The sequence below is a fragment of the Coregonus clupeaformis genome, chromosome 2 (genome assembly GCF_020615455.1).
Source record: "Coregonus clupeaformis isolate EN_2021a chromosome 2, ASM2061545v1, whole genome shotgun sequence".
Lineage (NCBI taxonomy): Eukaryota > Metazoa > Chordata > Actinopteri > Salmoniformes > Salmonidae > Coregonus > Coregonus clupeaformis.
This window is the reverse complement of record NC_059193.1, coordinates 40,926,735-40,942,748: the sequence shown is the minus strand read 5'-3', so window position 1 is coordinate 40,942,748 and position 16,014 is coordinate 40,926,735. Positions and strand designations below refer to the sequence as shown.

The 16,014-nt window shown below is 41.9% G+C and overlaps 1 protein-coding gene across 1 annotated transcript in view; it reads left to right on the top strand.

Moving 5' to 3' along the window:
• Nucleotides 1–16,014, top strand: part of LOC121535278 (GPI ethanolamine phosphate transferase 2-like) — a 128,628-nt gene that overhangs the window by 54,610 nt on the left and 58,004 nt on the right. Inside the window, exon 6 of the mRNA XM_041842169.2 lies at nucleotides 1,373–1,585. Within this exon, the coding sequence (XP_041698103.2) occupies nucleotides 1,373–1,585 (213 nt within the window). The remainder of the gene's footprint in view (nucleotides 1–1,372; nucleotides 1,586–16,014) is intronic.

The following is a 16,014-nucleotide window of genomic DNA, read 5'->3' as shown; positions in this document are numbered from 1 at the left end:
TTGGAGAAATGTCCTCTGGTCTGATGAAACAAAAATAGAACTGTTTGGCCATAATGACCATCGTTATGTTTGGAGTAAAAAGGGGGCTGCTTGCAAGCCGAAGAACATCATCCCAACTGTGAAGCACGGGGGTGGCAGCATCATGCTGTGGAGAGGATTTGCTGCAGGAGGGACTGGTGCACTTCACAAAATAGATGGCATCATGAGGAAGGAAAATTATGTGGATATATTGAAGCAACATCTCAAGACGTCAGTCATGAAGTTAAAGCTCGGTCGCAAATGGGTCTTCCAAATGGACAATGACCCCAAGCATACTTCCAAAGTTGTGGCAAAATGGCTTAAGGACAACAAAGTCAAGGTATTGGAGTGGCCATCACAAAGCCCTGACCTCAATCCTATAGAAAATGTGTGGGCAGAACTGAAAAAGCGTGTGTGATCAAGGAGGCCTACAAACCTGACTCAGTTACACCAGCTCTGTCAGGAGGAATGGGCCAAAATCCACCTAACTTGTTGTGGGAAGCTTGTGGAAGGCTACTCAAAAATGTTTGACCCAAGTTAAACAATTTAAAGGCAATGCTACCAAATACTAATTGAGTGTATGTAAACTTCTGACCCACTGGGAATGTGATGAAAGAAATAAAAGCTGAAATAAATCATTCTCTCTACTATTATTCTGACATTTCACATTCTTAAAATAACGTGGTGATCCTAACTGACCTAAGACAGGGAATTTGTACTAGGATGAAATGTCAGGAATTGTGAAAAACTGAGTTTAAATGTATTTGGCTAAGGTTTATGTAAACCTCCGACTTCAACTGTATATACTGAGATCATGTGACACTTAATTGCACACAGGTGGACTTTATTTAACTAATTATGTGACTTCTGAAGGTAATTGGTTGCACCAAATCTTATTTAGGGGCTTCATAGCAAAGGGGGTGAATACATATGCACGCACCACTTCTCCGTTATACATTTTTTTTCATTTCACTTCACCAATTTTGACTATTTTGTGTATGTCAATTACATGAAATCCAGATAAAAATCCATTTAAATTACAGGTTGTAATGCAAAAAAAAAATAGGAAAAACACCAAGGGGGATGAATACTTTTGCAAGGCACTGTATATATTGCTGTTGTATTTTAAGTTGTGCGACACAAACTAAATCAATAATTATTATAAAAATATGTCGTGGTAGGGGTTGATTAGGGATTCAAATGTTCTGCTCCGGTAACTTCTCACTTAACTTCTCAAATGATTTTGAATGGGACTGAATTGTGTGTCCCCACAAGGTCAGTTATACAAGACTGTGTTTCTATGTCCTGATATACTCCCCTCAATCTAGCTCCTCTCTTTACTCCTTATAACCAGTGGGGATGGAGAAGCCTCCAACAGTAGAGCAGGTGGACCTGACCCCAACCCTGGCCCTTGGTCTGGGCCTGCCCATCTCCCAGAACAGCGTGGGCCACTTCCTCCAGCCCGTGGTGGAGGAAGCCTCGCTCAGGGACCAGCTACGCTTCCTGCACCTCAACGGCCACCAGCTGAGCTGCCTGCTGAAGGACAGCATGCCAGCCTATGAGAAAGGTAAGAGGGAATAGTGTGGTGCAGTGCAGTGGTAGTGCCAGATCAGAGAAAGGTTAAATCAGCTCCCAGCCTCACAAAGCCACAGAATTGTTCGTGTGTACAAAGCTAATCAGAAAAAGCCAAGGAAAAGTAGCTAAATTCAAGTGTGTTACGAATACAAACACAAGCAAGTATACAGGCGCTTAGGCACATAAATACCATTTGTGGTGTGGGCACACACACAGACACATACACATCGTCTGTCCCTGGAATCCTTTAAGTCTGTAAATAAATGTATTGACACCCGCAAAGGATTCAACAGGGTTGAGTCACAAAGATTGCCTTTGGTTGTCTCTCCAGAGGACAATCCTGCCCTCCTTTCCCCTCTCTCGCTCTCCCCCCACACACACATACACACACACACATCACACACACACACACATCACACACACACACACAGCCTCCCTCTGCAGGGTTTTACTCTCTGCTACTTCTATTATCTTACTGAATCACTGTCAAAGAAAGAAAAAAATAGAAAGTATAAGATTATCCACCTTTGGGGTTCTTCCTGTCTCACACACACACACACACACACACACACACACACACACACACACACACACACCGCCCCCGTAGTTCAATTTCAATCTTGGCTGCTGTGTTTAGGCTGTGTTGTATACAGGTCAAAGTGAGGCTGTGAGACACAGCAGCAGAAGCCTGGGCCCGTATCCACAAGCATCTCAGAAAAGGTCCTAGGAATCCCTTTTAAGACTAAAAAACTCCCAGCTCAGAGTAGGTTTTACGATAATGTTAAGACACTGTTCAGGCAAACTCTGAGCCAGGAGTAAAATGTAATCATAAAAGTTTATCTCAGCTGGTAATCACGACACTTTGAGGTATCGCGAAGGAACGATACTGATGTTGCTCATTGACATTGTTGCAAATGATGGGGAATAACCAATCGTGATGAGGCATCGCCAGCTGTGAACTCTGTAGCACGCTTTAGACAACCACAGTGAATGTGACAAAGTGGCAAAGTGATCGTGTCAGGCGAAAATTACAGTAGATCAAATGTTTTACCATACTGTCATTTTTTTGCCTGACACGATAATTTTGCCATGTCTTAATTATTGCCTGATATGTTGGCATGCATACTTTTAATTAATTTTTTACAATTCTGATGGTTGTTAAAAGTGGAATTTTGACAATGTTACCATTATATCAACACACTCGTCACTCCCGTTTTACAACTCTAAATCGCTTTGGCACAGTAGGCATCAAGTCACTTGCCGATTATGTTGCATACAATGTTGCATACAACATTTGAAAGGTCTATCATTTTCATTGAACAAAATCAAAGTGAACAAAAGCCCTAGATTGCCTTCAATTGCCCAATTTATAGGCATGTCCAATTTAGACATATTTTTTAACAACGTGATGTTGCGCTCCAAATGGATAACTTGAAATAACATGATTTAGGTAATTAAATAATCTAAAGAAAAGCATGTTTACTTATTAGCCTAGTGATTATAAGCATTTAGTCATGTCATGTGAAATAGGCCTCGTGAAATCATTGTCAAAAGCACAAGAGATAATGTTGCATGTACAGTACCAGTATCACTATTATTCTACAATGTAGAAAATAGTCAAAATAAAGAAAAACCCTTGAATGAATAGGTGTGTCCAAACTTTTGACTGGTACTGTAGGTCTACATTATTTGAACAACTCCAAAGCAATTGCATGTGGCACTGGAACCACTGACTCTGCATATTTCTATTATCAAGACCTGCTTGTAACTCCTAACTGCTCGTGAGCTGTCCTAAATATCTGTCGACTAGGTGTGACTCTTATGACTAAAGAGGCTTCATGCATAGCTTTTATTTTTACCCATCAGAGTAGGAGTAAAATGTCTCTATTCTCAGCACTTACCACCAATTTTCTACTCTGAGACGCTTTGTGGATACGGACCCTGTGCTTGGTCTATTACAGTGGATGTTCTGTATCAGGTCATTTAGACAGTGTCTCGTCCCAGTTTTCAAAATTGCTCCTGCACATTTATTTGATTCATAATCTTAAAAAGGGTCAACTCAAATGTGCAATATAAATGTACAGAGGTAAAAGTGGTTCACATGTCTCACTTGGTAGTAGCATGGAGCTTTCAACTCCAGGGTTGTGGGTTTGATTTCCCCAGGTTTCCCATGCTGAATATGTTAATTTAGGGACAATTTGGTATGTCAGAATCCCTTGATGATTCTCTGCGGGTGTTCCAACTCTACAGTATAGGAACATATTCCATATTCATTTGAGGTACAGTTCCCACTTCAGAATGATCTGTGATCTAGCTGGATTTTGAAAAAAGAACGATCCATGTCGGGAGATAGATCCGTAGAGTGTGTGTAGGCGTAGAGTGTGTGTGTCTGTGTTTGCATGTGTCTCTCATTAGAGTACTTGAACCTGATCAAAGCCACGTCTCACAATGCAGATTCGTATCGGTGAATGTGATCGGTGAATGTGGCTACATTTACACAGGCAGCCCAATTCTGATATTTTTTTCACTAATTGGTCTTTTGACCAATCAGATCAGCTTTGAAAAAGATCTGATGTGAAAAGATGTGATGTGATTGGTCAAAAGACAAATTAGTGGAAAAAATATCAGAATTGGGCTGTCTGTGGAAACACAGCATGTGTCAAAACAAGCCCTCTAGCGAGCACACATGTTCTCTCACTGTTATGTGAATTATTTAACAAACTATTTCAGTGTCTCTGTGCGTCTCCCAAAATCAAGAAACGGACAGAGTCCCGGTCTGCATAGTCAGAGATATTTATTCATTGAGAATTCTGCCATCACAATTTCAGAGTTCCACTTTATAATTGCTCTCCTGACCATCAGTTCACATACACACACACATGCATACACACACACACACACACACATGCATACACACACATACAGTGGGGAGAACAAGTATTTTGCAGGTTTTCCTACTTACAAAGCATGTAGAGGTCTGTCATTTTTATCATAGGTACACTTCAACTGTGAGAGACGGAATCTAAAACTAAAATCCAGAAAATCACATTGTATGATTTTTAAGTAATTCATTTGCATTTTATTGCATGACATAAGTATTTGATCACCTACCAACCAGTAAGAATTCCGGCTCTCACAGACCTGTTAGTTTTTCTTTAAGAAGCCCTCCTGTTCTCCACTCATTACCTGTATTAACTGCACCTGTTTGAACTCGTTACCTGTATAAAAGACATCTGTCCACACACTCAATCAAACAGACTCCAACCTCTCCACAATGGCCAAGACCAGATAGCTGTGTAAGGACATCAGGGATACAATTTTAGACCTGCACAAGGCTGGGATGGGCTACAGGACAATAGGCAAGCAGCTTGGTGAGAAGGCAACAACTGTTGGCGCAATTATTAGAAAATGGAAGAAGTTCAAGATGACGGTCAATCACCCTCGGTCTGGGGCTCCATGCAAGATCTCACCTCGTGGGGCATCAATGATCATGAGGAAGGTGAGAGATTAGCCCAGAACTACACGGCAGGACCTGGTCAATGACCTGAAGAGAGCTGGGACCACAGTCTCAAAGAAAACCATTAGTAACACACTACGCCGTCATGGATTAAAATCCTGCAGCGCACGCAAGGTCCCCCTGCGCAAGCCAGCGCATGTCCAGGCCCATCTGAAGTTTGCCAATGACCATCTGGATGATCCAGAGGAGGAATGGGAGAAGATCATGTGGTCTGATGAGACAAAAATAGAGCTTTTTGGTCTAAACTCCACTCGCCGTGTTTGGAGGAAGAAGAAGGATGAGTACAACCCCAAGAACACCATCCCAACCGTGAAGCATGGAGGTGGACACATCATTCTTTGGGGATGCTTTTCTGCAAAGGGAACAGGACGACTGCACTGTATTGAGGGGAGGATGGATGGGGCCATGTATCGCGAGATCTTGGCCAACAACCTCCTTCCCTCAGTAAGAGCATTGAAGATGGGTCGTGCCTGGGTCTTCCAGCATGACAACGACCCAAAACACACAGCCAGGGCAACTAAGGAGGGGCTCCGTAAGAAGCATCTCAAGGTCCTGGAGTGGCCTAGCCAGTCTCCAGACCTGAACCCAATAGAACATCTTTGGAGGGAGCTGAAAGTCCGTATAGCCCAGCGACAGCCCCGAAACCTGAAGGATCTGGAGAAGGTCTGTATGGAGGAGTGGGCCAAAATCCCTGCTGCAGTGTGTGCAAACCTGGTCAAGACCTACAGGAAACGTATGATCTCTGTAATTGCAAACAAAGGTTTCTGTACCAAATATTAAGTTCTGCTTTTCTGATGTATCAAATACTTATGTCATGCAATAAAATGCAAAATTAATTACTTAAAAATCATACAATGTGATTTTCTGGATTTTTGTTTTAGATTTCGTCTCTCACAGTTGAAGTGTACCTATGATCAAAATTACAGAGCTCTACATGCTTTGTAAGTAGGAAAACCTGCAAAATCGGCAGTGTATCAAATACTTGTTCTCCCCACTGTATATACACCTGTTCTGAAAGGCCCCAGAGTCTGCAACACCACTAAGCAAGGGGCACCACCAAGCAAGCGACACCATGAAGACCAAGGAGCTCTCCAAACAGGTCAGAGACAACGTTGTGGAGAAGTACAGATCAGGGTTGTGTTTAAAAAAATATCAGAAACTTTGAACATCCCACGGAGCACCATTAAATCCATTATTAAAAAATTGAAAGAATATGGCACCACAACAAACTTGCCAAGAGAGGGCCGCCCACCAAAACTCATGGACCAGGCAAGGAGGGCATTAATCAGAGAGGCAACAAAGAGACCAAAGATAACCCTGAAGGAGCTGCAAAGCTCCACAGCGGAGATTGGAGTATCTGTCCATAGGACCACTTTAAGTCGTACACTCCACAGAGCTGGGCTTTACGGAAGAGTGGCCAGAAAAAAAGCCATTGCTTCAAGAAAAAAATAAGCAAACACGTTTGGTGTTCGCCTAAAGGCATGTGGGAGACTCCCCAAACATATGGAAGAAGGTACTCTGGTCAGATGAGACTAAAATTGAGCTTTTTGGCCATTAAGGAAAACGCTATGTCTGGCGCAAACCCAACACCTCTCATTACCCAGAGAACACCATCCCCACAGTGAAGCATGGTGGTGGCAGCGTCATGCTGTTGGGATGTTTTTCATAGGGACTGGGAAACTGGTCAGAATTGAAGGAATGATGGATGGCACTAAGTACAGCGATATTCTTGAGGGAAACCTGTTTCCGTCTTCCAGAGATTTGAGACTCGGACGGAGGTTCACCTTTCAGCAGGACAATGACGTTAAGCATACTGCTAAAGCAACACTCGAGTGGTTTAAGGGGAAACAGGGTTTACGGGGGTGAATAGTTATGCACGCTCAAGTTTTCAGTTTTTTTGTCTTATTTCTTGTTTGTTTCACAAAAAAATTTATTTTGCATCTTCAAAGTGGTAGGCATGTTGTGTAAATCAAATGATACAAACCCCCAAAAAATCAATTTTAATTCCAGGTTGTAAGGCAACAAAATAGGAAAAATGCCAAGGGGGGTGAATACTTTCGCAAGCCACTGAAAATACCCTCAAATAAAAGGTGACATTCTATACTGTTGCTTCATATGAAACATTGTATCTCAAATCCAGAATGCTGGAGTATAGGACCAAATTTACAATTTTAGCTTCACTGTCCAAAAGCATATGGAGGGGAATGTAAATAGACACATAGATACACACAGACATACGCACACACACACACACACAGTTCTACATAGTTACAGTTTAAGATTGTGTTTGAATTACGAAAGTATTTTAATAAATGACAAAAATAGAACAGTGACGAAAGGTATTAATTATGGAATTTGGCTACAACAACACATACACCACACCCTCATGAGAGGCTAATCAAACTCTGTGTGTGTTATCTTGCAGACTATAGAAAAGAGCAGTATTTCTCAATTTATTGCAGGAGCTTTAAACACTGCCCTAAGTAGATATAATATAATATATAATATAATATAATATATAATATGCCATTTAGCAGACACTTTTATCCAAAGCGACTTACAGTCATGCGTGCATACATTTTTTGTGATGTGATGTTAATCTGCTTGTATTCCCTCTGCAGTGGTATTCTGATTGCATTGTGAAAGTTTTCCACAGAAATGTAGGTTGAATAATCATCCTATATGAACTGGAGAATTTTGGGGCACTGATGTACCATAAATCAACCATACCAGCTTTAGCTTATTATTTTAGCAATGTGTATCTTCTCCTCTTCCCTGATTTCCCAATAATCTTTTAATCACAGCTTTTAGTTTCTTTGCACCTCACTTATGGAACAATCTTCAGAATACCCTAAAGTTCAGATTGTTGGTAGAGGACTTCACTGAGGAATGAGGTTGTTTTTTATGATTTTCTGTTCTGTATTTTTCTTTATGGGTTTCCTAATGCTCCTGTCTTGATTGTGTAATTGCTTGGTCTTGTCATGCAGGGCTCCCCCACCTAAATAAAGGTTAAATAAATATATGTTCACAAATTTAATAATTTGAACCAAGTCACTGTCTATCAATTCACCGCCAACCTCTCCTCTCCATCTCTTTCCTCATTTTATTTCTGGACTTGGGTGTTAAGTCACCCCACGGGCCTCTAATTACTGTAGAAAAATGCATGCTAATCAATCAGTGTCTGCTTGTGTCACGGTTTCGGCCGAGGCTGCTCCTCCTCCTTGTTCGGGCAGGCTTCGGCGGTCGTCGTCCCCGGAGTACTAGCTATCACCGTTTGATGTTTTCGATGTCTGTTTGGTTTTGTCTGATTGTGTACACCTGTTTCCTGTTTGGTTGATTATGTCTCCTATAAGTTTCTCGTTTGGTTAGTCTTGTGTTGTGTGTTATTGTTCGCCTGTCATCAGGTCGGCTCGTTGTTGTTTGTTGTTTTCCCTGTCGTCGCACTGTACTGTTTTCGTGCGCCTTGGAATACTAGCCTTTTGCGCATTGTTGCGCATCGTCCGCCTCTTGTTTGTTTTGAGGTCAGTGTTTTGTATATTTTTGGTCGTGTTCAGTAAAGTATTGGACTTAGCTTCTGTGTCTGCGTTTGACTCTTTCACCACATCTACATCAGCCGTTGTGACAGCTTGATGCAACTGTAATTTAAAACATATTTATATTGCACTACAGTCGCTCAAGAGACAGGAGAACTCACTCAGGTCTTAAATTACTGTTCTGAGTTTGACCTAAAATGGCTGCCAGGAAGGACCTTGTTTACAATGCAGACTATTCAGCAAAAAAAATTATCTTGCTAGTTTCCATAGTGATTCTGGGGCTCCTTTACAAGCAGCGGACCTAAATCTCGAGTGTGAAATCTGGCCATTACAACTCTGAGATATTTACCTCAAAGCATCCTTGTGAGATTGTCCTTACTATATACACGATGGACATTCGTAGACATCTACACAAACAACCATCTCACACCTACAGCAAATGTCTTGACAAGCACAGACAAGACATGATGAAAATGCTCAGTTCAGTCAATGGCGTGCGTACCTCATATCTTCTTTCCCACATATTTCAATTACTGGACCTCCTTTGAGAGGCTTTTCATTTTTCCTCAGTAAAAGGAACAGAGGGCCAGACGGACTCGTTAATCTGTGAGAAATCTCTGATAGAGAGAGTTGGACAATTGGAGAGAGTGGCTGCTCTTAAAGAGAACTCTGCAAGGTTGAGGTTATTGCTGTCCCAGTCAGTCACCTTGATTAAGGCAGCCATAATGTATGTCACATTCAGCCAAGGACCAAGCAAATAATCTGATCCCAAGTTCAACCACTCGCTGTAGTAGGCTAAATGACAGTGTGGCAATACCGAACAAATCCCTATTGGACTGACACAGTAGTGCCTATATCGAGGCGGCTCGGCCCTTTCTCTTTTTGACCTTACACATGTCCATCTCAAGGTGAGCATACATGAACAATTACATACAGTGCTGGAATGAAAAAGATACTGGTACACATATTAGGTATTCATATTTTAGAGCGAATGGGCGGTCATGGATGGGCGGACATTGTGATTTTGTCATGACTGTGACCTCTGGCTGGTGTGTGTCACGAGTGTTGATCTCAAACCGAACACTTGGCCCGTAAGCCCTTTATTGAGTGTTTTTTTGCTTTGCTGTTGTGTTCGATAGTGATCACACGAGACTGCAAGTGTTTTGGCCAAAATGAGCACTGAGACGATGCACACTCAACGTCCCAACAGCCAGTTATAAATATTCTAAATCCATTCGTGAGCATTGTCTCCCGCAACCGGTCTTGTAGCATGACTCACTTGCTATGAAACACGGGCAGTGAGGACCTGGGGCAGACACAAATGCATACTCTGATAGACAGTGAGAAAGTTGTCAAAACAACGACATCTCTCTACTCCTGCACAAAATATGTGCAAGTATATTGGTGATTTCATCAGCTGGTTTTAGCTCGTTGTAGCCTGCCTGCTGCTAGCTAGCTTCACTGACAAACACAGGGATGGAATTGTATCTAGCGGTAGCTAAGGATGTTGGTCACTGCACTGATAAACAGCGTGTAGGTTGTCACTTATTTAAGACAGTTTGACAGCTTGCTGATGAAGTTGTAGACATGTCCCCAGCGTTCAGTCTGTACTTCAGCATGTTTCTAAAGCACCAGTCGTTACGGTGTTATGTTGGGTCAGCTAAACACACAGCACAGCAGCTAACTCAATACAGAAAATCACATTGCAGGATTTTTAATGAATTTATTTGCAGGGGATCAAATACTTTCTTCCCTTACTGTAAGTATTCAGACCCTTTGCTATGAGACTCGAAATTGAGCTCAGGTGCATCCTGTTTCCATTGAACATCCTTGAGACGTTTCTACAATTTGATTGGAGTACACCTGTGGTAAATTCAATTGATTGGACATGATTTGGAAAGGCATACACCTGTCTATATAAGGTCCCACAGTTGACAGTGCATATCAGAGCAAAAACCAAGCCATGAGGTCGAAGGAATTGTATGTAGAGCTCCGAGACAGGATTGTGTCGAGGCACAGATCTGGGGAAGAGTACCAAAACAATTTTACAGCATTGAAGGTCCCCAAGAACACAGTGGCCTCCATCATTCTTAAATTTAAGAAGTTTAGAACCACCAAGACTCTTCCTAGAGCTGGCCGCCCGGCCAAACTGAGCAATCGGGGGAGAAGGACATTGATCAAGGAGGTGACCAAGAGCCCGATGGTCACTCTGACAGAGCTCTAGAGTTCCTCTGTGGAGATGGGAGAACCTCCTAGAAGGACAACCATCTCTGCAGCACTCCACCAATCTGGCCTTTATGGTAGAGTGGCCAGACGGAAGCCACTCCTCAGTAAAAGGCACATGACAGTCCGCTTGGAGTTTGCCAAAAGGCACCTAAAGACTCTCAGCCCATGAGAAACAAGATTCTCTGGTCTGATGAAACCAAGATTGAACACTTTGGCCTGAATGCCAAGCGTCACGTCTTGAGGAAACCTGGCACCATCCCTACGGTGAAGCATGGTGGTGTCAGCATCATGCTGTGGGGATGTTTTTCAGTGGTAGAGACTGGGAGACTAGTCAGGATAGAGGGAAAGATGAACGGAGCAAAGTACAGAGAGATCCTTGATGAAAACCTGCTCCAGAGCGCTCAAGACCGCAGACTGTGGCGAAGGTTCACCTTCCAACAGGACAATGACCCTAAGCACACAGAAAAGACAACGCAGGAGTGGCTTCGGGACATGTTTCTGAATGTCCTTGAGTGGCCCAGCCAGAGCCCGGACTTGAACCCTATCGAACATCTCTGTAGAGATCTGAAAATAGCTGTGCAGCAACGGTCCCCATCCAACTTGACAGAGCTTGAGAGGATCTGCAGAGAAGAATGGGAGAAACTCCCCAAATATATGTGTGCCAAGCTTACAGCGTCATACACAAGATGACTTGAGGCTGTAATCACTGCCAAAGGTGCTTCAACAAAGTACAGTGTAAAGGGTCTGAATACTTTCGTAAATGTGATATTTCTGTTTTTTATTTTTAACAAATGTGCAAACATTTCTAAAAACCTGTTTTTGCTTTGTCATTTTGGGGTATTGCATGTAGATTGAAGAGGGGGAAAAAACAATTGAATCCATTTTAGAATAAGGCTGTAACGTAACAAAATGTGGAAAACGTCAAGGGGTCTGAATATTTTCAGAATTAGGCTCGCTAGCCTAACTTCCTTTCATGGGCAACGATACGCCAGGCCAGCTATTTAAAATTAGCATAGTACATCTAGCTACATGTTGAACTTCCATCCTTTCTGGCCATGGGCACGATGTATGAATTTATGGTTGGATCAGAATCGCCGTTATAATCATTGGCCAGTACGGAGAATTAAGTAAAACCACAAGTCGAAATCCCTATCTCTATCCATGGCTAATTTAGGAAAGGGCCCAATTTAGCTAGCTAGATAGCCACTGGAGGACAACAACACAATGAGATGCAACAGTTCAAGTATTTTTCTGTCAATAATTACGTTTGACTTGTGATGTGATTGGTCTGAATCGAAACTGGCTTTCCTTGACACTTTGGGTGCGCCAGGACCATTCACAGCTGAGCTCACTCAGTTTAGCTCAACGCTGATTGCTATAATATATATTTTAAAAAATATCAAGGTAGGCCAAATGCTCACTGGCTTCCCTTGCATCCAATGCTACAGGGGCAACAATGGCATAGTCTTTCTGAACAGACAGCACCAGATAGATACACATACTGAGACAGCGGGGCGCTGTTTCATTCGCTCGGATGCTTTCTCCGGTGAGATACATTCAGCAGCCTCTGGCAAATTGAAGGACATTTATGAAACACAGAGAGACGAAAGATACATTATTTTGTATGTTTTTTCTTGGTAAATTTGACGCTACTGTAGCTATCTAGCTAATTCGCTTGCTAATGGCAGGAGCATAGCATTTAGTGTTGCACTAGCTGGTTGGTTAGTTTCTCTTTCGTTTCATTGAAGTGAATGGCTCAGGCTTAGCTAGCAAGTTAATAATAGACACGTTTTTGTGTACATCAAACTTCAAATATACACTAAACTCCTAAAGCCTTTCGCATGCTTCTGTTCGTCTAGCGCCGAACTCGGCTAGGCGAACCGAACGAGTGTGCTCGCATACTCCTTTAATAGACCTTAGAAAATAGAAAATAGTACTGTTTGTCCATCTTGAGATGCCGTAGCCAGTATACACTTCTTCAAAATAGTCAGAATTAATCTAAGATATCTCAAGAAATCTGTCATTAATTTAGACGTTTTTCAGAGATCTTAGTCGCGCAATTTTACATCTAACTAAGATGTTTGGTGCAGCATTTCTCAAGTGCAGCATTTCTCTTTACTTACTTTTAAATGTTCATATTTTAAATAATCCTTTGGATTGTTGCCGAAACGAATACTCTCAGAGAATTTCTGTATTCTGTGCACCTAATGGAACAGAGGCGCTGGAATCTAAACCTTTTGATTAGGAGATGAAACAACCACAATCCAGGGCCAAATTCAATAAACTGAACCATAAAAACACTTTATTCTTACTCTACGGAGATGAAAGTTTGAATTCTTCACATGCTTAACAAAACCAATGCTTACAGTGCGATTCAAGAAGAAACTCTCCCGCATGTTAGACCTAGTTAAAACATGCTTTCTCCCTGTGGGGAAATAGTGTTACTTTAAAGTAGTTACAGGTCAGTTTATATAACCTGTACTTCTTATTGCAATACAGCGCTTTTCCTCCCTCATTTCTTTTTTCTCCAACCATCTGTCTCACTGGCGGTTGGTAATTGATTGATTGAGCTTATTTATTTGTTTCTCTGGAGTGGAGGAGGTACAGAGGTACGGATGAGGGGAACAGGAGGGCACCAGAGGTTTGGGTTCTTGCTGACGGTGCTCATAACAGAATAATTAAATGATTAATAGTGAGCATTATCAATTGGGTCTGTGACGATAACAGTATCGCAATACTTTTTCCATGGCTAAAATGAAACACAAAGCAGACCAGTAATAATCGTATTAGGAGACGGTGGGGAGGGAATACATAACCTCGGCCACACCAGGCCAGGGCATTCATCTCTCCTAACCCATGATCAATGAATTAAATTACAGTTTCATTATGAATGATTGGCGTGTCATCTTCGCTTATGTTTGAGGATTTTGTCACCTGAAAAATCAAAGCAGGACGTAGAGTAGGTCCTGTGTGTAGTATACAGTAACTGAATGAGTAAATGAATTAGTTCTTATTATTTCTGTAATTGGTGTTTAGCAGAATAATTGGTTACATTAGCTGTGGTGTTAGTGTCTGTAGAAGTGGCAGTTGTTGTAGGATGGGGATACAGTTGTAGAGTTTTGGTAGATAGCAGTACAGCTAGTAAATAATTAATGGAGACATATACTGTATATGATCTACTTTTTAGAGCTAGTCACCTCAATAATTTGTCTAATATATAGGCTCTATATCTGTCAACCAACTATGTGTTGCATTCATCAACCTGAATTGCTTTGTCACTTTTTCCTGTCTGTCAGAGATGAGCTGATGAAAGTATAGCGTAATGACAGTTCACATTAGAGTATACAGCCCATGTCTCTCACTCTCATTTACACTGTCATTTTAATATCTTTGGTTTGCTAATAACTTCAGACATCTTGTGGATACCTAAAAAGGCCATCCTCTGACCAATCCCTCTTTCATTTTCACTCTGACCGAGGACCGTTTGTATTGTTTGATTCCTACCTATGGCTGAAGGCTCTTATATTTCCACCTCCATTCCTGTGTCTGACATCATCACAATCACCATTTGTCATAGTTATGCTCATATTATTCAGATAGAGGCGCCAGCAAACGATGGGAATCAGTCAAGTAGTGTCCATTCTAGAACAGTTGGATGAAGCAAAAACGATTAAGGGTTGTTCTATTATACTCTATTTTTGAATGTTATTGTTCCCAAAATTAAGGCTGTGACGGTCATGGAATTTTGCAATGGTCGTGACGGTTATTTTATTTTCATGACGGTCTTCATCCATAATCGTTGGCTACATGATTATACAATTACCGTGCCAGCCATACCCAAAATGCTATTCTGGAAGGTTATTAACATGATTGAATGAAATGAACACATAAAAGTTAACAATGTTGAAGGGATTTTTTAATATCCTGGCTTTGAGTTGGGTCCGTGTTGGCAACCTCAATGTTAAATGAATTACGAGCAGACTAATGGAGCTACAGTGGCTTGCGAAAGTATTCACCCCCCTTGGTATTTTTCCTATTTTGTTGCCTTACAACCTGGAATTAAAATGGAGATGCAAAATAATTTTTGGGGTGAAACAAACAAGAAATAAGACACAAAAAAACAGAAAACTTGAGAGCCACCTTTTGCAGCAATTACAGCTGCAAGTCTCTTGGGGTATGTCTCTGTAAGCTTGGCACATCTAGCCACTGGGATTTTTGCCCATTCTTCTAGGCAAAACTGCTCCAGCTCCTTCAAGTTGGATGGGTTCCGCTGGTGTACAGCAATCTTTCAGTCTTACCACAGATTCTCAATTGGAGTCAGGTCTGGGCTTTGACTAGGCCATTCCAAGACATTTAAATGTTTCCCCTTAAAACACTTGAGTGTTGCTTTAGCAGTATGCTAAGTCATTGTCCTGCTGGAAGGTGAACCTCCGTCCCAGTCTCAAATCTCTGGAAGATTGAAACACTTTTCCCTCAAGAATTTCCCTGTATTTAGCGCCATCCACCATTCCTTCAATTCTGACCAGTTTCCCAGTCCCTGCTGATGAAAAACATCCCCACAAATTGATGCTGCCACCACCATGCTTCACTGTTGGGATAGTGTTCTCTGGGTGATGTGAGGTGTCGGGTTTTCACCAGACATAGTGTTTTCCTTGATGGCCAAAAAGCTCAATTTTAGTCTCATCTGACCAGAGTACCTTCTTCCATATGTTTGGGGAGTCTCCCACATGCCTTTTGGCGAACACGAAACGTGTTTGCTTATTTTTTTCTTGAAGCAATGGCTTTTTTCTGCCCACTCTTCCGTAAAGCCCAGCTCTCTGGAGTGTACGGCTTAAAGTGGTCCTATGGACAGATACTCCAATCTCCGCTGTGGAGCTTTGCAGCTCCTTCAGGGTTATCTTTGGTCTTTTTGTTGCCTCTCTGATGAATGCCCTCCTTGCCTGGTCCGTGAGTTTTGGTGGGTGGCCCTCTCTTGGCAGGTTTGTTGTGGTGCCATATTCTTTCCATTTTCTAATAATGGATTTAATGGTCTCCATGGGATGTTAAAATGTTCTGATATTTTTTTATAACCCAACCCTGATCTGTACTTCTCCACAACTTTGTCCCTGACCTGTTTGGAGAGCTCCTTGGTCTTCATGGTGCCGC